Source organism: Ammodytes marinus (genome assembly GCF_949987685.1).
Source record: "Ammodytes marinus genome assembly, chromosome: 8".
NCBI lineage: Eukaryota > Metazoa > Chordata > Actinopteri > Uranoscopiformes > Ammodytidae > Ammodytes > Ammodytes marinus.
In genome coordinates, this window is record NC_137212.1 from 16,372,250 (window position 1) to 16,398,530 (window position 26,281).

General features: G+C 41.4%; 1 protein-coding gene across 1 annotated transcript in view; it reads right to left on the minus strand.

The window, feature by feature from the left end:
- The window catches only part of pex5la (peroxisomal biogenesis factor 5-like a), a gene marked incomplete at both ends in the record, with an annotated part of 111,626 nt that overhangs the window by 16,276 nt on the left and 69,069 nt on the right, over nt 1-26,281 (minus strand). Inside the window, 3 exons of the mRNA XM_080032417.1 lie at nt 4,970-5,113; nt 7,777-7,893; nt 19,920-20,015. Of these exons, the coding sequence (XP_079888543.1) occupies nt 4,970-5,113; nt 7,777-7,893; nt 19,920-20,015 (357 nt within the window). The remainder of the gene's footprint in view (nt 1-4,969; nt 5,114-7,776; nt 7,894-19,919; nt 20,016-26,281) is intronic.

Here is a 26,281-nt window from a genome sequence, read left to right on the forward strand (position 1 = left end):
AGTTTATTCATAGCCAGTGAAATGGAAATATAAAGTGTACATAATTCAAACAGAAGCAAAGCCATATTGTATGTAACTGTCCAGTTGTTGCTGGTGGGCCCTGAAGAAGACCACCTGTTCCACCCAGTGAACAGTCCTCTGATGGAACAGATAGTGTGACGGTCCTTGTGGGTCAACGCTCCGTCAGGTCACCCAGATAGCTGTAAAACATGGCACATTCAATGTTACATCATGTGTAGCCTACATACATGATACATCTGTAGTTATGGCAAAGCTACAAACTAATGAAAATATATTTTTTCTTCCATTATTAAATAAGATGGGCCACTAATAAGTTCAGTATAGCCCTTGCTCAAGAAGAAACGAGTTCTGAGTGATACTGTGTGCTTTTTGAAATATAATGGGCAGGAAACAAACAGCAGCAGAGGCAACTTACAGTAGGCTATTCCTGTCTATTATATGACACTGGAGATGTAATAGGCCTACTGCTGCATGTACCACGACTGCTTGCATAACTACACACTGTCAACAACAAACAAATACTCTTCAGTTTCCAACACACCATACAGTTTCACCGTCTGTTTTCACACAGGGGCTGTCACGGACAGACTCACAGATCTAACCGTTAGCATAAAAGCTAACGGGCGCTAACGCTAACGCTAACTACTTAACCCAGAGACATTCTCTCGTTTCAGTCGGCGTTGGTTATTATAGGAGGGATAAATTAAAGCACATTACACACATTGAACTCATAAACGGACAGATTTGTTTTTAAATAGGACTACTTACATTTCCAGAGGAGAGATGGTGTCTCTCTGTCTTCCAGGCACAATCTCCTCCACACTCCAGTAGGCTATAACAGCAGATCACACTAGATTGCCAACCTTTGCTGGGCATAGCCAAACAAAAAATTAAGTAAATCCATTCAGCCCCGGTCTGCTTCGAGGCTGGGGTGTGATGGTAGCTTGAGGATGAGCTAACACTGCAGCTTGCTTCTCCTCTGTTGTTGCATGAGCGAGTGGAGGCTCAGCTGTGTGTGGTTACCAACGGGGCGTCTTGATTTGCCAATCAACTACCGAGTTTCTGGTAAGCTTTCCCGTGGGAGTATTTATGGTAATGAAAACCGACCGGTTTCGTCACCAGTCTGTGTTTTTTGGAAGAAACCTTCAAATCCCCCTTTTTTCTAAAAAAGCATCCCTGAAGAAACTGACACATTTGTTTTTTTGAAGCTTGTGTGTGCTGGTAGAGACCCCAATAACCTAAAAGGGTGCCCAAACACCTGCAATGTTTTGTTTTTCATAATATGTCCCCTTTAATCATTCAGAACTCCATTCAAAGTAAAGCCTTCATGGTGTCAAATGTCGTTGCATGCAGTTATTATTAAAACATTTACTTGTAAGCATTACATTTTGCGGGCTTTTCCTTAGATCTCAGATATCGTGACGTGCTGACATACTGCTTTGTCTCTTAAATAGTTAATTGATCATTTAGGTGAAGACTTAATTTTTTCAGAGCTAAAGGATTAGCCTAACAGTCGGTAATTTTGATCGATACACTGAAAATATTAGAGCTGCAACAAACAATTACTTTCATTAAAGCTCACATATTATGCACTTTGCTGTCAATTTTATATGGTCTAAGTAGTCCCTAATACTTGTTTTTTTTAGATGTTTGCTGAAAAACCCGTTCAGATCATTTATTGGAGCAAGCCTCTATACCCTGATTGTCCTCTGGTCTCAGGATGACCTATATTTGTGCGATCTGGCTGGCCCCTCCCACCTCTCTGCCGGGCTTTCTTTATATGTCCATGGGGCTCTCCCACCGTCTCTGCCGTGCTCTCGCGATACTAGAGAGACACTGTGTGACTGCGAACACAGTGTTTACCCGGCCGGAGCTAAGCCATACTCTGAGAACAGTTTGACATGACCTGACATGATTAAAACCAGTGAAAACAGTAGCTTCAAAGTTTGATTTCTACAGGAATATCTTCCCATCCTTTGTCATGTTAAAAACGAGTCATTTTCAGACTGCTGTGGGGAATATAAACAGCGTGTTATGAGCAAAACTTGGTGCTACAACCGAAGCTACATGGGCGCTAACGCTAAAAATAAGACTCGGACGATAAAATAAACTAAAAATACCACACAAATCAGTGAAAAAAATATCTTCAAAGTTGACTTCCACACTATTAAGTTCCAATCCTTTGTCCTGTTAAAAACGAGGCATTTCCAGACTGGTGTGGGTAATAGAATTATGTTTTTATGAGCAAAAGCTGAATGCTTGTCTCGAAGCTAGCTCGGAAGCTACCGGCTAAAAATACCACACATCAGTGAAAAAAATATCTTCAAAGTTGACTTCCACACTATTAAGTTCCAATCCTTTGTCCTGTTAAAAACGAGGCATTTCCAGACTGGTGTGGGTAATAGAATTATGTTTTTATGAGCAAAAGCTGAATGCTTGTCCCAAAGCTAAATAGATATACACCAATAGATTCCTATCCGTTGTGTTATTAAAAACGAGGCATAGACTGCTGTGGTTAAGATAAATTAGTGGAGTATGAGCAAAAGTATTCTGTGTTGGTGTATGTAACATTCAGGCTGTAGGCTACTATGGGCAACTTGTCGCTTAGCGGGGAAAGCAACATGGCTGTCACTCGGAAAATTTTCCATCGGATCTCGGGGCCGTGGACCAATAAGAAATGGGGGGAGGGGAGTTATCATAGACTATTGCACGGTGGACGTTTCTGGGGGGGGGGGAAGCATGGCCATATAAAGAAAATATGGGGATGTGGCTGTGCCGACTATTACGTAATAGTCGGCGAGAATTCTGACTGGAGTATATTGGGGGGAGGGGTGGGGGTTTCAGAAAGGGGGAGAGTGAGAAAAGGAGAGATTGTTATTTTATTAATTATTTCTGAATGATTCAGAGGTCTTCACAGTGGGGCAATACGCGACTAAGCGCCCTCAGAAGAATTTGGAATCGTATTAGTTCCATACACCGCAGCATAATCCTCTCCTCGGAATAACTGTATATTCCAGGGGATTCAGAAAGTACTTTGTATGAAGGCTTTGCTCTTTCAGCCTGCAAAGAGGTCACTTATTTTCAAATGGGGAGAATACAAAAAGGAGAGAACCTGCAGGATGAGCTATTATTCACCTCACTGGGCAAATGCAAATTCTCACCAAGAGTATAACATGCTGAGTATTTTTGCTATAGTAAACAACTCTTAAAAAATCTGTGCCCTCTACAGGCATGCATCAGCCTGTGGGTGCTGCCTACTAAATCTGCATCACAGCTGTAAATACAGGTGAAACTCGAAAAATTAGAATATCAAGCAAAAGTTCATTTATTTCAGTAATTCAACTTAAAAGGTGAAACTAATATATTATATAGACTCATTGCATGCGAAGTGAGATATGTCAAGCCTTTATTTGTTGTAATTTTGATGATTATGGTTTACAGCTTATGAAAACCCCAAATTCAAAATCTCATAAAATTAGAATATTAATTGAAATAAATAAAAAAAGGATTTTCAATACAGAAATGTCGGCCCTCTAGAAAGTATAAGCATGCATATGTACTCAGTACTAGGTTTTGGCCCCTTTTGCATGAATTCCTGCCTCAATGCGGCTTGGCATGGATGCTATCAGTCTGTGGCACTGCTGAGGTGTTATGGAAGCCCATGTTGCTTTGATAGTGGCCTTCAGCTCGTCTGTATTGTTGGGTCTGGTGTGTATCATCTGCCTCTTGACAATACTCCATAGATTATATATGGGTTTCAGGTCAGGAGAGTTGTCTGGCCAATCAAGCACAATATACCATGGTCTGTCAACCAGTTACTAGTGGTTTTGGCACTGTGGACAGGTGGCAAGTCTTGCTGGAAAAAGGAAATCAGCATCTTCATAGAGCTAATCAACAGATGCAAGTATGAAGTGCTCTAAAATCTCCTGGTGGATGGCTGTGTTGACTTTTGACTTGATAACACAGTGGACCAACACCAGAGCAGATGACATGGTGCCTCAAATCATCACTGACTGTTGTAACTTGACACTGGTCATCAAGCAACTTGGATTTTGTGCCCCTCCACTCTTCCTCTAGACTGTGGGACCTTGATTTCAAAATGAAACGCAACATTTCGTTTGTATCAGTGATGATGTGAGGTATCATGTCATCTGCTTCTGTTGGTCCACTGTGTTATCAAGTCCAGAGTCAACACAGCCATCTACCAGAATAGTTTAGAGCACTTCATGCTTCCGTCTGTTGACAAGCTTTATGGAGATGACAATTTCCTTTTCTGGCAATACTTGACACCTGTCCACAGTGCTACATAGAAACCACAAGTAACTGGTTGACTGACCATGGTATTGCAGTACTTGAATGGCCAGACAACAATTCTGACCGTGAACTCCATAGAGAATCTATGGGCTATTGTCAAGAGGCAGATGATACACACCAGACCCAGCAATGCAGACGAGCTGAAGGCCACTATCAAAGCAACCTGGGCTTCATAACACCTCAGCAGTGCCACAGACTGATCGTCACCATGCCGTGCCACATTAATGCAATAATTCATGCAAAATAAGAACCCAGACCAAGTGTATAGTAGATGAATGAAAATACTTATGAAAAGAGCGACATTTCTGTATTATAAATATTTGTTTTGATTGGCCTTAAAGAATATTCTAATATTTTGAGATGCTCGATTTCTGGTTTTCATGAGCTGTAAGCCTGAATCCTGTAAATTTAAACAAAAAATTGCTTGAAATATATCACTATATATCTAATATATCTAGAATATATGGAACGTTGACTTTTTGAATTAAATTAGATTTCAAAAAAGAGCTTTTCCATGATATTCTAATAATATGAGTTTCACCTGTATACAGTAAATGTCTTAACGGATAACTTGCCAAGTTAAATCAGTAAAATAAAATGTTGGTGTGTGTATGTGTGGACTAAATGAATTCACCTCTGAATCCTGAGGGTCCTGCAAGACGGCTGCTTCCAGCAAAAGAACAGCGTTTGGCAATTCTCCCTCCCGTGACTTCTTTAGTCCTTCTTCAAATGCGTTAGGCGAGTCTTTATACGGATTATCTGTGTGGAAGTAGTAACCCTGTCAGCGGAAAAAAAACAACAAAGAAAAAAATAGTGACAGTGGAAATGTCAGTTTCTCTCTTCCAGATTCAAATGCAAACCAGGGCTGTCCTGTGCAGTTGTATGTTTAAGCAAAGCTCCAGCAGCATTGATCTTTTCTGCTTCACATCAAACCTGGACTGGGCTCTCACGGGTTTGTCTGTTCTCTTTTAAATGCAAACTTTGCATTCTCAAACTGAGATTACACATGGTATGGTGTTGACTGCTTTTGAGAGCGATGACTTTGAAACGTTGCCTTTTCTTTAAGAGCTAGCTCTGCACTGGGATCAATCAGAAAAGCCCAGAGGTCTTGTAAGATTTTCTTATATACAGTATCTCACAAAAGTGAGTACACCCCTAACATTTCTTCAAATATTTCATTATATCTTTCCATGCGACAACACTGAATAAATTACACTTTGATACAATGTCAAGTAGTTAGTGTACAGCTTGTATAACAGTGTAAATTTACTGTCCCCTCAAAATAACTCGACACACAGCCATTAATGTCTAAACTGCTGGCAACAAAAGTGAGTACACCCCTAAGAAAAAAATTCCAAATTGGGCCCAAAGTGTCAATATTTTGTTTTGCCATCATTATTTTCTAGCACTGCCTTAACCCTCTTGGGCATGTAGTTCACTAGAGCTTCACAGGTTGCAACTGGAACCCTCTTCCACCCATTCATGACAGCATCACAGAGCTGGTGGATATTAGAGTCCTTGCGCTCCTCCATCTCCCGTTTTAGGATGCCCCAAAGATGCTCAATAGGGTTTAAGACTGGAGACATGCTTGGCCAGTCCATAACCTTTACCCTCAGCTTCTTTAGCAAGCCAGTGGTCGTTCGGAGGGGTGTTTGGGGTCGTTATCATGTTGCAATACTGCCCTGCGGCCCAGTTTATGAAGGGAGGGGATCATGCTCTGCTTCAGTATGTCACAGTACATGTTAGAATTCAATGAACTGTAGCTCCCCAGTGCTGGCAGCACTCATGCAGCCCCAGACCATGACACTCCAACCACCATGCTTGACTCTAGGCAAGACACACTTGTCTTTGTACTCCTCACCTGGTTGCCGCTCCACACTCTTAACACCATCTGAACCAAATAAATGTATTTTGGTCTCATCAGACCACAGGACATGGTTGCAGTAATCCATGTCCGTAGTCTGTTTGTCTTCATCAAACTTTTTGTGGGGTTTCTTGTGCATCATCTTTAGAATAGGCTTCCTTCTGGGATGACAGCCATGCAGACAAGTATGATGCAGAGTGCGGCGTATGGTCTGAGCACTGACAGGTTGACCCCCCACCCCTTCAAGCCCTTCAGCAATGCTGGCAGCACTCATACGTCAATTTTCCAAAGCCAACCTCTGTGTACGACGCTGACCACGTGCACTCAACCTTCGTAAACTGGGCCGCAGGGTGGTATTGCAACATGATAACGACCCCAAACACACCTCCAAGACGACCAGTGGCTTGCTAAAAAAGCTAAGGGTAAAGGTTATGGCCTGGCCAAGCATGTCTCCAGACCTAAACCCTATTGAGCATCTTTGGGGCATCCTCAAACGGAAGGTGGAGGAGCGCAAGGTCTTTAATATCCACCAGCTCTGTGATGCTGTCATAAATGGGTGGAAGAGGGTTCCAGTTGCAACCTGTGAAGCTCTGGTGAACTCCATGCCCAAGAGGGTTAAGGCAGTGCTGGAAAATAATGGTGGCCACACAAAATATTTACACTTTGGGCCCAATTTGTAATTTTTTTCTAAGGGGTGTACTCACTTTTGTTGCCAGCAGTTTAGACATTAATGGCTGTGTGTCGAGTTATTTTGAGGGGACAGTAAATTTACACTGTTATTCAAGCTGTACACTGACTACTTTACATTGTATCAAAGTGTCATTTATTCAGTGTTGTCCCATGGAAAGATATAAAGAAAAATGTGAAGAAATGTGAGGGGTGTACTCACTTTTGTGAGATACTGTAAGTAAGGCAGCTGGTTGGCAAATTATACTGCTCAGCCATGCTCACGATGAAAACCCAAAAACATCCCTTTATATCTTTATATTATAATTATGTAATACACATAGGATAGAGTAGTTATGTCCTATTACACGTTTTATATTGTTAATTCAGGGAAAAAATTACTGGACCTAAATCAAACCATGTCCCAGCTCTGTTTTTCGTCTTATTTACTCTCTAGGTCTCACATTTGATATCCAAACCAAACAAAAAGGTTTAAAGAAATTATCTGACGTTTTGGAATGTTAATTTTTTAGCTGAGTTGGATGAGAATTTCTCTGAAGCAAGAGCCTGGAGATCATTAGACTGGAATGTGTTTGTGTACAGAATAAACAAACAAGATATAACGGGTTATTTTGTGAGTTTTACGGGTGTTGGTATATTTAAACCTTGGGTGAAGCTAAACTAGCTGTTTACCCAAATGTTTCCCAAAATGGTAAACTATTCCTTTCATTTCGGGGAAAGAGATAACTTTGTGAGCTCTCAATAGTGAGGATTGTGTTGTCTTTTTTAAATAATTTTTAGAGACAACTCTAGATATGCATGCACTATAGACTGTCAGCACTGTATCTCTAAATCTATGTCATCTGACATATTTCTGCACTTGCTGATTGAAACATTTGAATGATATTGACCTTCTCGTGTGGAGAGACACTGGAGGGAATCTGCGCCTGCTCGTTTTCTGTCAGCCAGTTCCGCCTAGCAAGCTCTTCCCACTCTTCCTGCATCTTATCCCAGAACTCGGTATCGGACTACAGACGTCAGAGGCAGAGTATATCACACAGTGGGAGGATGGGGGATGGATAGATAGATGGGGGAGAGGAGGGAATGAATGATTAGTGAACAGTAGAACAACAGCTCTTGTAATTTCCCATCACTGGAAATGTCACGTCTGTCTGGCTCGTTGTAACGTATGGACTCAATACCACTGCTGACCCATCTAATCTAAAAGTCAAGGCAGATATGAAATACTCAGCAGGACTTAATTATGAATGTATCTGATGCACTTAAAGGTGCGGGTTTAGTTACCTTAATAATGTTTTAAGTATATCTTCCGTTCAATCCATATCCGTTTTGAAATCAAAACACAAGAAACTGAAAGTAATCTGCTTTTTTTATTAATCAGCCTTTCATCTACATTATATATTATACAAAAAAACACACTTATCTAATTTTCAAACACAATTTATGACCAGGATATCAAGTATAAGAATAATGGCCTGAATGTTGATTTTGAAATTAAATTACATTTAGCAATTTAGTAGTCATGAGGTTCCAGTGTCTTACCAGAGTTACACATTATGTCATTTTTAAATGACATCACATGTAAAAAATATAGAGTGTAACATAACGTAGTAAATAAACAAGTCCCAGCAAGCACACAGGAATGTTTAGTGATGGTGGAATGGTTAGTGATGCTGTAAAATGTATTGACCTGCTCCCCTTGACTACCAGTGTTTGAGCTAAGCTTACCTGGATGAGCGACCTTTGCCCATTTCTGCTAGCCTGGCATTCCCAGACCTGCCCCTAGGCTCTGGCAAATTAAATTTGCTGCGCCTGTTGGTCCGGACACTCTCCTTTGAAGCTTTTTCAGAAAGACCAGAAATCCGGGCTCACGTTTCAATTGGTTCTATCTAATATGGGTGGGCCAGTGCCCTTTGTATGGTGCTCTGGGGCGGACGTAACTGGAAGACGACAGTGACGTGCATGCGATGTCGAAGCTGTGATAGTAAACATCAAAGATGGCTGCGGATATGTTGTGTGAGTTTGAGACTGCTTTGGCCTCGACCCTTTACGATTTGGAAGACGGCACTCAAATCTTTCATTAGCAAGTAAGTGGAATGTTTTGTTTTGCCCACCGACCACAGCAAAAGTTTAATTTAACAGTTTAACAGCTGTTTGCTAAACGAACAGGGCTTAATACGTCACCTTGTGCATCGCTCTGATTGGTTGTAGTGCTATCCAATTGCGTGCAGTGGCATTTGAAATGCACGAGTAGGAGCCGCCCCTTGAGTTGGAAATTACTATTGATTGTGGCCAGACCCTCTATCGTTCAAGATATCAGGGTCTGGATTTCCATGCTACATTTCTGCATCAAAAATGCATTCACAGTTGCAGGAATGGTTTCTGTCACCTCTTCTTGAGCCGGAGAATGAAGCAAAAAGCGAAACAATTTAGATGTTGAACTATTCCTTTAAAAAGTGAGAATTTAAATCAAAGGTTGATTATAAAAAAACGGGTCACTTAGTTTCTTGTGTTTTGTTCTCAAAACGGATATGGATTGAAAGGAAGATACACGGATTCCACTGCTAAAATGTCACGATAGTGATGTGCGGCCAGCTCTGTGAATGGCTATGACCCATAGACTGTATTCTGACCTGAAAGAAACTTCACCGTTGTTGGTCCCTAGATCCACATCAACAGCGCACCAGATAAACAATTCAGATCAAAACTGTACTTCACACCAGTCAAACGATCTATACGTTAGGGGGCAAACTTACTTGGGCACCGTACAGATGGACTGGTGTGAGTGCGCCCTGAATTAAACACCTGAATTCAATGAGTGACCCAATATTAATCCTAACCCATTTAGTGGATTTTAGTACCTACTGTATATTTTCAAGCAACAGACACCAGATACTTGTTTACTGATCATGTCATAAAAAAATCAACAGCCAGCAGTTGCAAAGTCCAAGGACTGATGATTAATAGCCCAGAAAAATGCAAAAAGTAAGTTTTAAAGGGCCCATAAGCTGCTAGAAATAAATTCACTGTGGCGCTTTTCCACCGCACATGTAGCTCGACTCGACTCAACTCGACTCGACTCAACTTGGTTTGGTAGCAGCACGGGTCGTTTTCCACCGCAAATAGTACCTCCTGAACGTGGGCGGGGTTGTCGTAAGGGGCTGAAAGCCTACTCCGGAGCAAAGTAGCAAAGCAGAAATTACGAGCAGTTGTCGCACTATTAACTGAACCAACCGCCAAAAACACGGATGAAAAATGTTTAAGAAATACCCCCCTTGTATCTGTTTGCTAAAAGAAGTAGGCTAGAAGAATATTGCTACGGGCCATTAAAAGGGATGGCTGTTGTCCCGATGTGTGACTCTGCCACACAGTCAGCTGTAGGGATGCGTCACGTACATCCCTATGCACGTGAACAAGGGCATGATAAAGTTGACTGTTTAGTGCTTGTTTCAGGATACGTGTTTTCAAATGCAAGCCGTGTCTCAGCCTGAATATTTTATTGAGGTAATCAGTTCAGTCCGAGGCTTGTAATGTAATCGCTCGCTATCATGTCTGTCCCAGCTGGCTACTATTTAGCCTAGCTGCTAGCTGCCCTACATGTCTCCTCTCGTATGTTAAGTAACTTCCCCAACAACCAACACTGGGTGAGCTTAGCGAATATATGGAAAATAAATTCGGATCTGTGATGCAAATCAAATGAAAGAGAGCCAGAGAAGGCTGCACGCAGCGTAAATACACTCAAAAGTCCCAGAGAGTTGGGGAGAATAAACAACAGAATGAAGCCGGTAGTCTCTGGCCACTGATTGGCCAGACAATAGTCTCTGGCCAATCAGTGGCCGGCCGTCTGCCGACGTCACCTTTTAGCATCGGCTCAGCTCGCTTGGAACCTAGAGCGAGGCGATACCAAAAAAGCAGCCGCTACCAGGTACCAGGTACCATGAAAATGCGGTGGAAACGCCAAAAATGCGAGTTGAGTCGAGTCGAGCTGATACCATGCGGTGGAAAAGCGCCATAGATGTTATGCAACAGAGAAAGTCGGGGAAAGTCTAACTATTTACAATCATATGAAAAAGTTTGGGAACCCCTCTCAGCCGGCATTATAATTGACTCTGCTTTCACAAAAAAAATATAAAAGTGGTATGTCTTTAATTTACCAGGAACAGCTAAGTACTGGGATGTTTTCCAAACAAAGATTTTTTGAAAAGCAGTATTTGGTTGTATGAAATAAAATAAAATGTGAAAAACTGGCTGTGCAAAAATATGGGTACCCTTGTGGTTTTGTTGATTTTAATGCCTGTAACAGCATGTAAAACTGATGAATTTAAACACAAAGTTGGTTGGATTATGTTGTTAAGCCTTGAACCTCATAGAAATGTCTGTTTAATCATGAGAAAATGTATTTTAGGTGCCTAAATGCAAGTTGCACTTCTCTTTGACTCTCTGCTGAAGTGAGACAGAATGGGATCATCACAACTGCTCCCAAAAGATCTTAAAAACAAAGATTATTCATTATCATGGTTTAGGGAAAGGCTACAAGAAGCTTTCCCAAAGGTTTCAATTGTCAATTTCTACTATAAGGAACGTTGTCAGGGAATGGAAGGACACAGGCACAGTTGCAGTTAAACCCAGGTCTAGCAGACCAAGAAAAGTACAAGAGCGGCATATGCGGCGGATTGTGAGAATGGTTGCACACAACCCAAAGATCACCTCCAAAGACCTGCAAGAACATCTGGCTGCAGATTGTGTATCTGTACACTGTACATCTGTATGAGAAGGAAGCCCTTTCTGCCCCCACGCCACAGATACAGTTGCATGGAGTATGCAAAAGCTCATTTAGACAAGCCAGATTCATATTGGAAGAAAATGCTTTGGACTGATGAGACAAAAATTAAGTTATTTGGTCTTTATAAAAAGCAGACGTTTTGGTGCAAATTGCGCTGAATTGTTGAACGATGTACAGATACACAATCTGCAGCCAGATGTTCTTGCAGGTCTTTGGAGGTGATCTGTGGGTTGTGTGCAACCATTCTCACAATCCTCCACCTATGCCGCTCCTGTTTTTTTCTTGGTATGCACTGCCTGGGTTTAACTGCCACTGTGCCTGTGTCCTTCCATTTCCTGACAAAGTTCCCTACAGTCGAAATTGACAATTGAAACCTTTGGGAAAGCTTCTTGTAGCCTTCCCCTAAACCATGACAATAAACAATCTTTGTTTTTCAGATCTTTTGGGAGCTGTTTTGATGATCCCATTCTGTCTCACTTCAGCAGAGAGTCAAAGAGAAGTGCAACTTGCATTTAGGCACCTAAAATAAATTTTCTCATGATTAAACAGACATTTCTATGAGGTTCAAGGCTTAACAACATAATCCAACCAACATTGTGTTTAAAGTCATCAGTTTTACATGCTGTTACAGGCATTAAAATCAACAAAACCACAAGGGTACCCACATTTTTGCACAGCCAGTTTTTCACATTTTATTTTATTTCATACAACCAAATACTGCTTTTCAAAAAATCTTTGTTTGGAAAACATCCCAGTACTTAGCTGTTCCTGGTAAATTAAAGACATACCACTTTTATATATTTTTTTTTGAAAGCAGAGTCAATTATAATGCCGGCTGAGAGGGGTTCCCAAACTTTTTCATATGACTGTAGGTGACATTGCCCATTCGACCATATGCAATATTTAATGTAAATTGTTAAATATTTAGCCCTTTCAAGTCTTATACATGTGGTTAAAGTGTAGGGTACACTGTTTTCTGTGTGCTTGTGCTGCTAACACATTATTTTCACTACAGATGCATCTCACATCATCTGTTCTGTGTTTTTAAGTTGAAATGCTTATTATCCAATTGCCAAAATCAATGTTTTTTTCTTTCCAGCTCACTGACTTCATTATTCTTGGCTGTCTTCCTGTCAGAGACATAGCAAACCAGGAAGAACAATGCCAAACGGAGCAGAACCGCCTCATGTGACTTATTGAGTCCTAGCCAGAGACTCATCAGAACATGACAGCATGGTGTACAGTAAGTGACACTGTAGAGGGTCAGGAGGGTCTAATGTAAGAGTGTGTGTGACTGTGTCAAAGGTCTTCTCAACTCCACATATTCGAGTCTTGTGATTGACACAGATGGTGAGAGATGGCAGGTAATTGCAGGCTACTGACAAATTGCCTGAAGGGTCCACTGTTGGCTCTATCAGGAGGTGTACTATCAGAGTTATTGAGTGGGAAGAAATGCATAGAGGGTGACAGTGGTGGCCATGCCATTAAAACAATTCTTGGCAAGACTGGATGGATTCTGAAATATGGCTTGATCTTAAAGTATGTAATATTCAGTAATTTTCATCAGTTTGCAGTGGTTATAAAAATGGAAACATTCCCTTGTAGAAGCACTCTGTTACAACTGCATTCACAATCTTACTTGAAGTACGAGTATACTGAAGAGTATTAAGGCAGGCAATGAAATAAACTATTCTTGTTCATGACTTGGGGCGACGGTGTCTCAGGAGGTAGAGCGGGTCGGCCAATGATCGAAGGGTTGCTCTGCCACTTGTGTAACTGTTGTTGTGTCATTGGGCAAGAAACTTCACCCACCTTGCCTCGGGTGAATGTTGATAGTTAGCCTGCTATCGGTATATGAATGTTTGTGTGAATGGTAACGTGTAAACGGGAACAGGTCTCCCTCGCAAAAGAGTCTCCGGTCTCAATGGGATTTACCTGTATAAATAAATGTTAAAAGGAAGAAAAAAAGATGCAGCTTGACACAAAAAAAAGTCATGTAACCAACAGTTTGCACTTAGTCCTGCGGCACAAAGGCTGCTCCAGGCAATCGTGTGCTGATGTAAGTGGTTGTAATGCTATAGCCACTCTGCTCATTTACATAATAGTCAAATTTTCTTTTGTAATTTCTCATGAGTTTGTGGGCCTGTATTTGCACACATACCATCAGAGTCCATCAGCTCATCAATTGTTTTTGCTGTGAAATCACATCTGGCGTATAACTCTCCCGTCTGCACTCAAAATTGAAGTTCAGCCAGAATATGGAGGTGTTTTTTAATTTACTAGAAATGTAGGGGCGCTCGTGTGGTCAGATCGTTGCCCCTGGGCCCAGGACCTGCAGCAGACCTGGGTTTGAATCCCGCCCGGGTCAGTTCTCTGCATGTCTTCCCCTCTCTGCCCCACTTCAACTATGTCTCTCCTAAACCTATCTAAGAAAAGCATAAATGCTCCAAAAATAATCTTAAGATTATTTTTTTTACAAGATATGTACTCATATTTATTTCTAACACTGTGGTGGGCATGTTTTACTCTGACATTGGCAGTTTAATTATATGGAACAAGGCAAATATAAAGTGGTGTAATTTGTATCCTGTGTATCACTGGAGTAAATATATAGCTGTGACTTTAATTCCAGCAGCTTTGATGAAAATGTATGTGAAATGGATTGAATTAGAGTTCTTCCTGCCCCCAAACGTGTCACCACTTTTTATTAATGAACTGGGGGATGGGTTGGAATTCATGAGTGAACTTCATGAATACATTATTGACAACATAAATAATCATGGCAACACCTACAGAGATTATACAAACTCTGCTGTTGGTGTGGCTTACATTTAGACATTTTCTATATATATTTTATGGTTTACCTTCAAAATTCAATCATTGTTCCACAAGAACAGTAAACTGACTGGAAAACAAAAAAGATATTGGACTGTAAAGAACCCAGCTGTATCGTTGGCTCTAAGAATAGACATTAATAAATAATTACCAATCATAATTAACAGCACTCAGAGGACCTGTTTGGTGTCCGTTTCCCCATATTTAAACTTCCATGTTTAATTCAAATATTGTTCCCAAACAAACTATATTTAAACAGCAAGATTACATTTTATTTTTAGTTTGGATAAAGCACAAATAAAGATCACAAATATGTCATGGTAATCAGTCAAATTAAACTATGTTATGAAAATCCAAGACCGTTTTGCACATGAATAAGGGTATAATAGGAAATGTCGGCCTGTAAGCTTTGAAGCTATTCACAACCATCAAATATGCTATTTTAGACAAGTAAAGTGACTTATTTTTCATGATCCGCTTACTCATGATTGCTAAAATGCATTGTTAAGACTCCATAAAATAAAGGAGCTCCCTTTTGTTGAATTGATACATTGACATGGCATGCTTGAATTTGAATGCGAGCGGGCAGAGAGGAGGCGCAGCGTTCTGTCAAGCAGCATGACAAGCGGGAACACTGCCGCGGAACTGTCGCTTCCGTGCTCGTTTGACGCAGCGGTTGAAAATTCTGAATCGTGCTTCTCCGCCCACAACATGAGCGGAATGTCGCCTACCGTGTGAAATGGCCTTTACTCATCTACTCTCCCCATCTGTATTTCCCAGGAGGTCTGTGGATTAAACCCCTGACCCTGCACTGCCTAGTCTGCAATCTCTTACTGAACCAGAACTTCATCTAACCAATATTGTGCAAGATAAGAGTGAACCTGTCCTGCTGTAGCTTTCATCAAATAATAGACCAAACAGTCACCTTCATATCCTCTTTATCGCCACTATGGGAGCGCTTAACCAATGCCCAGCCGCCAAAACACTGTTCCCTTAAGTCACAATTTATCCAGCAGCTGTTCCAGTGGTTCTCTATTTTATAAAAGTATTACATTGTCATAAACTCGGAGTAATTGACAGTATCCTCATCGTGACATGGGCAGTCGCTTACCTCCTTGGAAAATATCTCTCACTTCACTACATATTGTAGTCTATGAATCTACCGGTACCTGGCAACAGTAACTTGTTAGAGCCTAACGTTTAGTTATTTGGACGAGAAAGGTTTTAGGCGTCCATACTTTCGCGAGCAGATGCACTGGAACACAGACCGGTCGGAACTCGGAACTACCAAGTCGGAAATCTCCTTCTTCCGAGTATAAAGGAACGCAGCATTCAACTGAAACTGGAGCGCGACTTTGACGTCATCGTTCTCAGCCACTCGCTCTGTTCGCTGATTGGATGATTGTAGATTCTTCGGTAAAACTGGGAAATGCACTGTACACCCAGACTGACTACTGAAGGGAAAATGAAATTTGGCCGGAAGTAGGCGGGCGGGCGGGGTTGTAACTTTTTTACAATTGGCTGCTTTGTCTAATTGAATGAATAGGCAGGAAGACGGTGTGCTGATTTAATGTTCTCTCTGCCATCTGAGCCGTCTCTACTTCCATGTCTTTATAAATACGAAAGAGCATGTATGCACAGCTACTTACGTAAATGGGGCCGGTTTCCCAAAGCCTTCTTAGAGCCTTCTTAATGCTACGTCATTCGTAACCCCTACGTAGAGTTCCTACTTAACGTTTGGCCTGTTTCCCGAAACGTTCTTTGCTACGAATCTCTTTCGTACGTCATACGTTGGTAAGGTTGGTCTGGAGCGCCCGCAGAGCCTTCTTAGCTCTACCGTAGGGATGTTTCAGCTCTCACTTGTGTCTTTTAACTAATAAATCTGACTGTATTTCATATCAAACGGACACAGCGATGACTGTATTTAATAACAAACCGTTCAAAACGATCCAACTGTGTATATCACGTATATTTAAAGTAGGCTTAGGCTATTAGCCTATATATTTTAGCAGAATACCATTAACTCTGATTAACAAAGTGTTCAAAAGTAGCCTACTTTTTAGTCATCTAACTGACTTGACAATCAGCATTAACTGAATGGATGCGATGTCCCTCAATATGAAAATACTTTATACGTGATACACTATAGCCTACAGTCGGATCGTTTTTATCAGTTTGTTATTAAATACAGTCATCTCTGTGTCACTGTGATATGAAATACAGTCAAATGTATAAGTTTAATGACACAAGTGAAAGTCCCTGCGATCGCTGTGGCATCGCCAGAGATACAAACCCCCACATTTCCTTCCGTAAAGCACCATGCGTAAAACGGACACGAGTCACATCCCTGTTGCGCATGGAACTGCCACAAGTCATTCATGATGAAAATAATTGCTGTAAACAATCTTCATCTCCTCCGCTGTTTCTATATTTTCTATATCTTTTTTTAAATTAGTATAGGCTATGGTAGTATGTTCGACATGGTTAACACTAGAACCTCCGCACTGTGTTCCACACCGGCTCAGCTGACAGCTGAGAGCTGTCAGCTGAGACCGGGCAGAGTGCGTCGGATCCTCCGCCTCAAAACATGTAAACGTGCAAAAAAATTAATGAATAATCAATTAGAGCTTACCTTAAAATAAGTGTGCCATGTTACTGTTTATTGTATTTAGGATTTTAGCTAATTTGGACGCTGTTTGGGCCGTCTGTTTATTTATATAGGCTATTGGCGATATTATGTCTACTTTCAGTTTCATTACTGACCCACCAAGTAACGTGATTAGTGTTCTTAAAGATACTTAGATTATAAAACAAGAGTTCCAAAACACAGATGATGATTCAACAAACTAATTTATGACTTTATATTACACTAGAAATGCACGGGTAGATTTGATTAGACAGCATACAGATGCAGCTGCGCATGAAATGAGCAGGAAATGGATAATCGAACTCGGAGCAACCGATTTCAGCAGTGTACGAACAACGTAAGGAGTGTTTCTCCTAAGACACCGTTCGGGAACCACGACTACAGAGGTAAACAACTTTGGTAAGTCATAACGTAGGAGTCTTCGTAGCTCGCTAAGAGAGGACGTTATCGGGAAACCGGCCCATGGACATTATCTCATTGTAGGCCTTGACATTGGCAGCTGCAGCTGAAATGGCTGAACACTTCCATCAGAGCTCCTCGAGTGGAGGCGAGCACTCTGGCTGCTCGGTTGAAACTGCGAGATACTGTTACCAATCAATTCTCCATGCTCAGAAGCTTGTTTAGAAGCATCTCAGAATCTCATCACTATTAGGCTGAGGCATGTATTCAAACTGAGCAATTATTTGGGAGGATGCAGCTGCCAGCTCGCGGCTTACACAACATTTGACGTCATCGCTAACTTTGGGAAGGGATCCCCAAGCAAGCCACTCCTCTGCAGCTGCTCCTCTCACTTTCACAACGCCATCCTCCCTCTGCTGTTATTTATTGACCATTACACATAGCTAAGTGTGCAACCTGAAGTAACTCAATACTGCAGGGTTCACTCCCATTTTCTGCAGGTTAAAAAAAATAACTTTGCTGGTTCTGTTAGCTATCTGCTTTTTTAATCACTCGGGTAGCATTGTCTTATGCCAACCTTTCAAAGGTATCCTTTGGTGAAAGAAAAAAACAAAAAGTGTCCAAACCTATTGCTAAATAGGAAGAAAAACACCACAGGAGCAAAAATGTTGTCCAATGAGTGCCTCCTGCAAAGACATAAAAGTGCTGAAGGAGTCAGATGGAAAACGGCTCCATGCTGCTTCAGGTATTCATATATTAAAGGGATTGTTTAACATTTAGAATTTTTTGCTTTTTGCCTCATTCTCCGGCTCAAGAAAAGGCGACAGAAACCGTTCCTGTAACCGTCCGTTAATTTTTTATGAAGAACTGGGCGAAGGTCGCTCATCCAGGTATGCTTGGCTCAAACACTGGTAGTCAAGGGTAGCAGGTCAAAAGATAAACTTTACAATCACTTGTAATCACTTAATGCTCCTGTGTACTTGTTGGGACTTGTTTATCAGATTGTGTTGCGCTCTATATTTTTTAAAGTTAGGTTTTAAATAACTTTATGTGTAAATGAACAAGTCCCACAAAGCAAACAGGAGCGTTTAGTGTTGTTGTTAAGTTTATATTTTGACATTATTCCCTTGACTACCAGTGTACAGTTACAGGAAAGGTTTCTGAACCATAGGTCCTACAGTATGTTTAATAAAACTTGCTGAATATGTGCAGAACAAGTGTTGTAGCATGCAATTAAAGGCTTTCTGAGCCAAACCCATAGGGGGCGCCACAAATGTGAAAACCATTAAGCTCAAAAATGCAATGTTTGAAAGGACACGCCCCTCCCCCCCTGACTCTGACTTGACATTTCTAACACACATCCAAGTTATGGGTCTATACTAAAGAGCCTCTTGGTCCATTTAGGTCAGCCATGATATATTTTACCTACCGTAATTTGCATAAAACTGAAATACAGTCTTGTGACATCTACTTTCTGGATTTGGGTACCAACATAGACATGTGTATACAATTTAAGCGATATAGCTCAAGAAACATGGCTGCCATTGACGAAAATATTTTTGCAAGACTTGGCCTTTGCTGCAAATTTGCCATGACTTTTTGACCACCTGTCCAATCGGCTCCAAACCAGGAAATATTGAATATAAGTATAAGAAAGAGTGTGGAAATAATTTGCCGGTGCACTTTGAGCCCAGGCCAACAGGGGGCGCCACGAATGCCAGGCTAGCGGCCGGTGATTGGCGGCATGCCCTTTCAAAATTTCCACAGAATTTTCTATTTTTTTAAAAATAATTCCTGTGGTCAAAAGGTGGGTTAGGGTTAGCTGCATTTAGGACTGTCTCTTTCACTGCATGGGAGATGAGGGGGATGCTACTCACTGAAGAGTTTCGGGAAGCTGTAAATTGTATTCTGCCCTTCATTGGTACTGGGGATGTTACCATACTTGAAAATCCCTTGGACCAGGCAGGCATATTTTGTTTATGAGTGTGGACAGAATGGGCTCTATGCTGCCCCTTGTGGCTGATGAGGACCTGTCTGCTACAAGGGGCAGTGATGAGCCTACTTTGGCACAGCATACCAGAAAGTAGCAAAGAAGGCTCTATACACAAGCCAGAAAAGGGTTACATTAACGCCTAATCTGACATTTTTTAAGTTTTAGAAGAGAAAATGGCTGTGACCTAGGGGTTAAGTTGACACATTTTACGCATGGTAAACAGAAAGAGCAGTACACCAAGGACACAAAGCTCTGTTTATTATTAGGAAATAATAAACAGAAACTCCTGATTTCTAACAGAAACTTATTTAATGTGAGAGGTGGAGATGGCTGACGGGTGATGGACATGAGGTGTACTAAGAAACAAGCGGCTTACTTCAACAGCAGCCTTAGCCCGCTCAAACTCTTCCTCCAGGGACTGGTGTCTGGACAGAAGGGCACTGCCCCACCGCGGCTCCTTGGTTAGACGGGCCTGACACACACACACACACACACACACACACACACACACACACACACACACACACACACACACACACACACACACACACACACACACACACACACACAGGGAGAGACAAGCAGTGAGAGTGTGCAGGGTCAGCTGTCTCTGCTTACTCAGGGATAAGTAAATATCCCTGCCTCGACAAAGCCTCTGACATGCTTAGGAAGGCCAGTAGAATCACTACAGTCAACATCTTGCTCCACTCCTCATCTGAATGCCATGCTTCTCATCCAGCCTCACCTTCTCCATTTCCCATGCTCCTGCACATGCAATATCATGGCCTAGCAAACTTGCATACAATACCTAGCTCTACTGTGCAAATTGAGATTGATCAGTTACAGTCATGTGTTCTCCCATATTAGAGTGATGTTAGCTTATGTGATTCCACAATACACCTACACATTAAAGGTCCCATATTATGCTAAATGCACTTTTTAAATGTGTTCCAACATATCCATGCGTCCACGGTGTGCCTAGAGACTGCCAAAATATAAAAAAAATAGCAATCTCTCCTTTTCTCACTCTCCCCTTTTCTGAAACCCCCACCCCTCCCCCTCAATATACTCCAGTCAGAATTCTCCCCTTTTTCTGACCTCACAAACTGGAAAGCCAGAAGCTTCCACTGTGCAGCCCACACCCCTATTTCTTATTGGTCCACGGCCCTGACAGACAGAGGGCGAGGCGTATCTGGCTTCGCTTCTGGACAGGGGGCGGGGGGAGCTCAAAGATTGTATATTTACGAGGGGAGCTGCAGCTCTTTTAAAAAAATAGGCCATTGTGAGATTAGCTGAACATCAGCATAGTACAATAAATTATCTGAAAGTTTTTTTCAGCAAACAATTAAAGAAAAACGTATTAGGGACCACTAAGACCATATAATATGGTGTATAATAGAACCGAAAAGTGTATAATATGGGAGCTTTAAACTGCAACAGGTAAATTATTTGCTGATACCCTTTCATGTTCAGATGTGATATGGCACTTGATTAACTGTGAAAAAAAGCAATGCCTGTATGTACCCCAGGTCTAGCAAATCCATTTGAGATGAATGTGTGTATGCAGTCACCAGCCTTGCCCAGTAAGGCCATCAAGTACCTTCTCCACAGACTGCCATTATGCAAGAGTAAGTCAGGTTACTTAATCTCAGTATAAATGGAACAAGAAGAAAACAGCCTGATTTATTTATTGCACATAACCATATTTTCTTTTTACGGTAGAAGAACAAAATGCATGCAGTGTCAAAATAAAGTTTCACCACTTTAAATAGTATTTGCTGTGGTGTGGGAAGAAACTGCAATATTCTGTTTTAGGGTTATTAAAGGAACAATCCACCCAAAGACACTATTGACATTGGCCGCGTTTCCCAGATTCGTTAAGAGCCTCTTTGGGCTAAGTACTTCTTTGGAGCGCTCTTAAGAACGCTGTGAAAGAAGAATGCGTTTCCCAGATTCGTTCTTAGCGAAAGTAGTACTTTCACTAAGACGGAACTGTACGATGGAGCTGACCCACTCTTTCAACCTTCTTAGCGACCAAATCGTCAGTGATCATGGCGCGTCAGGGAAATTTATTTCCTCCACTTTTCGAAATAATAAAACAATGTTCAATGCGGACCTGGCACAATAAACATAAACTAGTAGTAGAGAAAAAAATGTTTTAATGAATTACACGTTTACGTTTTCCACACACGAGTTTATAGTACTACACATAAAAAACATCAACAACCCTGTGGCATTTGAGAGATATCAAGGAAACAGATTTAATTGAACTCAGCTGAACCTCATCCAGAGCGGCTCCACCTGCTAAAGGCGTTGCCAAAGTCCGCGCGTGTGAGAAACCATGGCTGCAATACAACACGTTATCGCTGCGAACCAACAGCCTCGCCGTGCGCGAAGCCAGACGGTTTACATAAATGCATACGTGCGTCGGCACTTCTCCCCACTGGACGTGCTATCAGACCGGGCCGTCCAGGCAAAGTACCGGCTGCCCCGTGCGGAGATCCAATGGCTGATCACTCTGGTGTCTCCACACACATGCAATTTTGCCTTCAGCCCGGAGATGCAGCTTCTGGCTGCGCTGCGTTTTTTAAGAACATATCAACCTCTTCTGAGGTCCAACAACCCCCAGCCCCTACCCCTTTACCACCAGTCACCAAGCACTGATCACTAAACCATAAACCCACAACCACCACATCACCCATATCAACTCTCAGGCCTGAAGGCTGAAATAAATAAACAGAACCAGCAGATGTAGGCTACATGTAACATCCTGCACACTATGAGTATTGCTGCAGTGTCCGGGTGCTTTACCTGAAAGTCTGGCACTGAAATGCTGTTGAAAGGGCGCACAATACGCACACGTCATTAACCTACGCTTAGATATATTACAAATTGCCTGGGACTTTTTGTTGCTATAGGTTTGACACCCTCATTTCAATGCAAAATGATCCACACAATACATGGTTGAAAAGGAAACCAAAGTAGTTTATTGAAACCATATGGGGGAGGGGTTACTCCGCGCTGTCTTTACTGGGCGTCTGCATCACCTGCAACGAAGGGAGATTGATTAGTGAAACCTTCTCACTCTTCCTTTTTGTTTGGTTCTAGAACTCCTGCCACTTCTTCCTCACAGCGCGCCTGTCACGCAGGCCACATGGGATGGAGGGGGACATATTTTCGGCTATGGCCTGCCTAACACGGTTCTTCAACGTGATGTTCTTTTTGCCCCTTGTTCCCCCGAATAAAACTGCCCGGTGCTGCCAGACCTCGTCCACTAAGACGCCCATCTCCTCCGCGGTAAACGACGGTGCCCGCTTGTTTCTTTTGCTGCCGCTTTCTTCCATTCTGTGTGTGCCTATCCACGGGGTATATATGCGCTAATGGGCTTGATTACTACTTGGATACACTTGTTGCCACACACACACCCGCACCCACACACCCCCACACACGATACATGCGTAGCCTAATTCCACCTGTGTGGGGGAGACCACGGGGCGCTGTGTGTGACTTATGCGCTGATAAAGAGGTGGGTGATCGATTCGCCTGGCATCGATTTATTCAGTTTCAGCACCACTGCGGTGGACAGCTCCCACCAAAGAACTTCTTTCGCTTCATCTTACGCGTTCTCCAAAGAAGGCACTTAAGAAGCCATCTGGGAAACACCCGTATCTTAACACTCCTTTGGCGAACCCTTCTTTCGACCCTTCTTTGGTCCCAAAGAACGATCGAATCTGGGAAACGCGGCCACTATTGTTGCTTACTGGTCCCTGTGGATGTATTTGTTTGCTTTAATTTGACCTGACATCTAGAGATTCCCAGTTCAGCTAGGGCCTGGTGCCATTGTTTCAGAAAAAAAGGCGGCACATTTTTGTGTTCTCACTTATACAGGTGTAAATCAATGTAGAAGTGGCAGTGAACTCAAGTTGTCTGCCAACACAAGACTTATTACACCAGAATGCTATGCAGTATGTTTCATAAGAGGTGTTTCCTCTATCTTTGCCCTATGATTCATCTAGATAAGAAAAAAAATCAATAAATATAATTAAAAAAACATGAAAAATTATAGAATTTCTTAACAGATGAAGACATGAAAAAACAACATTTGAAAATGTTAACCCTAGGCTTAAACTGTGAATTACTTTTTTTTTTAGGTTTCATGGAGATAATGATGTATTCATCTTATTTGTCGCTCCCCCTGCTATGGTTGCTTATGGTTGTCAACTTTATTTGCAGTTAATTCTTCAGTGTTTTTTTTCACCCCAATTCTACCCTCAGTGAATTACGTTGCATTTCATCAGTCATGTGTCTTAAAACGATGTCATCTGATTGATAGTAGCCTGAAAGGTAAAAACACTCGGAAAAAGGATCATCAGGTCTTAAAGATAGAAACTCGCATACGTTGCATCAGGCCTTAATGGGTTAAACTGGGCATGCTAACATTTGCAGTTTACGTTAGTAGAAATCACCACATAATTTAATCCAATTACTTACACTTTATTGATTTTTTGTTTTGGAGAAGCCTAAGAAAAGTGAACCTAGGGCTGGGCGATATGGCAAAAAATATTATCACGATTATTCTTTCGATATTGATTGATATCGATATTGATCACAATATATGTGATAGCCTACTGCTGAAGCCTGAAGAAACCAGAGTGGTCATTAGTTAAACTATACAATGTTGTGTATTAGCATATTGTGATAAGCGAACATTGAATCACATTTAAGTATAAATATCTAAGTTCACATGTTTTAACTGCACCTAACTAAACAATATAAGATAGCTTGCCTTGTAACCTATTGAAAATATTGTAAATACAAATAAAAGCTCTGACTTCTTTTACATTAAGCTCCTTTGGCAGGGCTACAGCAAACATCTTACATCTTGTAGAGAGGCACAACCATTCATAACAAGTAAACAAGTGAATCAACAAAGGCCCTGACACATTTAAGTACTGAACTCTAAGATATAAAATATGAATATGAGAATTACTGGTTTTATGTCAGCTAGCCTATTTTAAAAAGGAGAAATGTGAGTCGAAAGTGCAAAATGTAAACATTGTAAAACCAGATATTATTATTATATTAAATCGCTCTTTATTCATACAGTGATCACTTTCATAATGTGCGCGTTTCATAAAGCCGATCTCTGTCAGCTGCTCTGCATGTAATCGTCAAATAAACTTATTGGAGGATCCCGAAAATGTTATCCAATCACAAGAGAGAACGCTACAAACCGACACCCGTCTCACTCATGGTCTCACTGCCGGTCACATATCCGTATTGGTCGCAGATTTCAGTGTGGCGCAGCAAAGCGATTTGAGAAGCCTGTCCCTCCATGTGAGGGAAGGGGAGCGGGAGCCTTGTTTGAGACAGTTATTTGTCGTCATAATGACTGATAACTAGTGTTGTTTTTGTCAACTAAATGTATGACAAAATATCGTCGTCAACGAACCTTTATCACGTGACAGAAAAGAGACGAGACGCAACGTAAATGGTGGTCATGTGACGAAGACTATAATCAAATATATAATGCTTTATTGTTGACTAATAAAAACGGGACTAAATGTGGTTTACAAAAACGAAAACTCTGCTAAAATATATCTTCATGTTCATTGACAAAAACGAGAGGACACGAAATGTTATAAGGCTATTTTGTCTCGCCATTATTATTATTTTGTAATATTTCTGTTTCCTGAGTCTTTGGGCTGCAAACAGGCTACGGCTTCAGATTAAAAGCATTTCACTGGCTTAACATGAGCATTTAACTAGACAAACGTGAGTTGACTTTTATTTTGAAATAGCAGGAAGTTAGCAGGTGACGTTACTTCAATCCCTACTCGCGGCAATATGGAAGCTAACAAAGCATTATCCCCCAAAATCAATAACACAATTCACGGAGAAAATGACTGCTGAACATTTACATTGCGGGCTGCAGCCTGAAGTTAGGCTAACTGTCAATATGCGGCCAAACGTACTCACGTCACATAGCTGCCAAGTCTCACTCTTTGGCCGTGAGACACACGCAAATCAACCCGTTCACACTCTCATACGCCACACCTCAAATTTCTCACGCAGAGAAATTAATCCCCAAAATAACATTAGTTTTGCTGGACTTTTATTTTCAAATTCTTATTTTGAAAAGCTAACAGACATGAGTGCCGTGATTTCCTCTTTCTGAACGCGCATTAACGTTATGCTTTGATGTGCACTGTGCATTCGAAGCGGGAGGCGAGCCCCCTACCTGCACTTTCTCTTCCGAGGTGTAAGATAACCTTGTTTGACTTGTGAAATGGGGGACTTAAAGAACATTTTGATTTTGTCTGTACTATACTAGGTAATTGTACTATATTAACTGGGTATAATTGCATTACTAAAAAGACTAAAATACAAATGTCATTGACTAAGACTAGACTTAAATGTCATCAGCTTTTGTTGACTAAGACTAGACGAAAATAGTCCCAGATAATTCTGACTAAGAGAAGACTAAAATGCTCAAGACTTTTAGTCAACTGAAACTTGACCAGACTAAAAAGAGTTTAAACTGACTAAGACTAATACAAACTAAAATTACAATTTGACACAAAGACTGGACTAAAACTAAACTTAAAACAGGCTGCCAAAAACAACACTACTGATAACGGGGCTGAACCATCAAAGAAAAAAAAGAAAATGCAATGAAGAAAAGCTAAAAGGGAGAGTGGTAGACGGGCGGGAGGGCGTTGCCAAGCAACGTATACA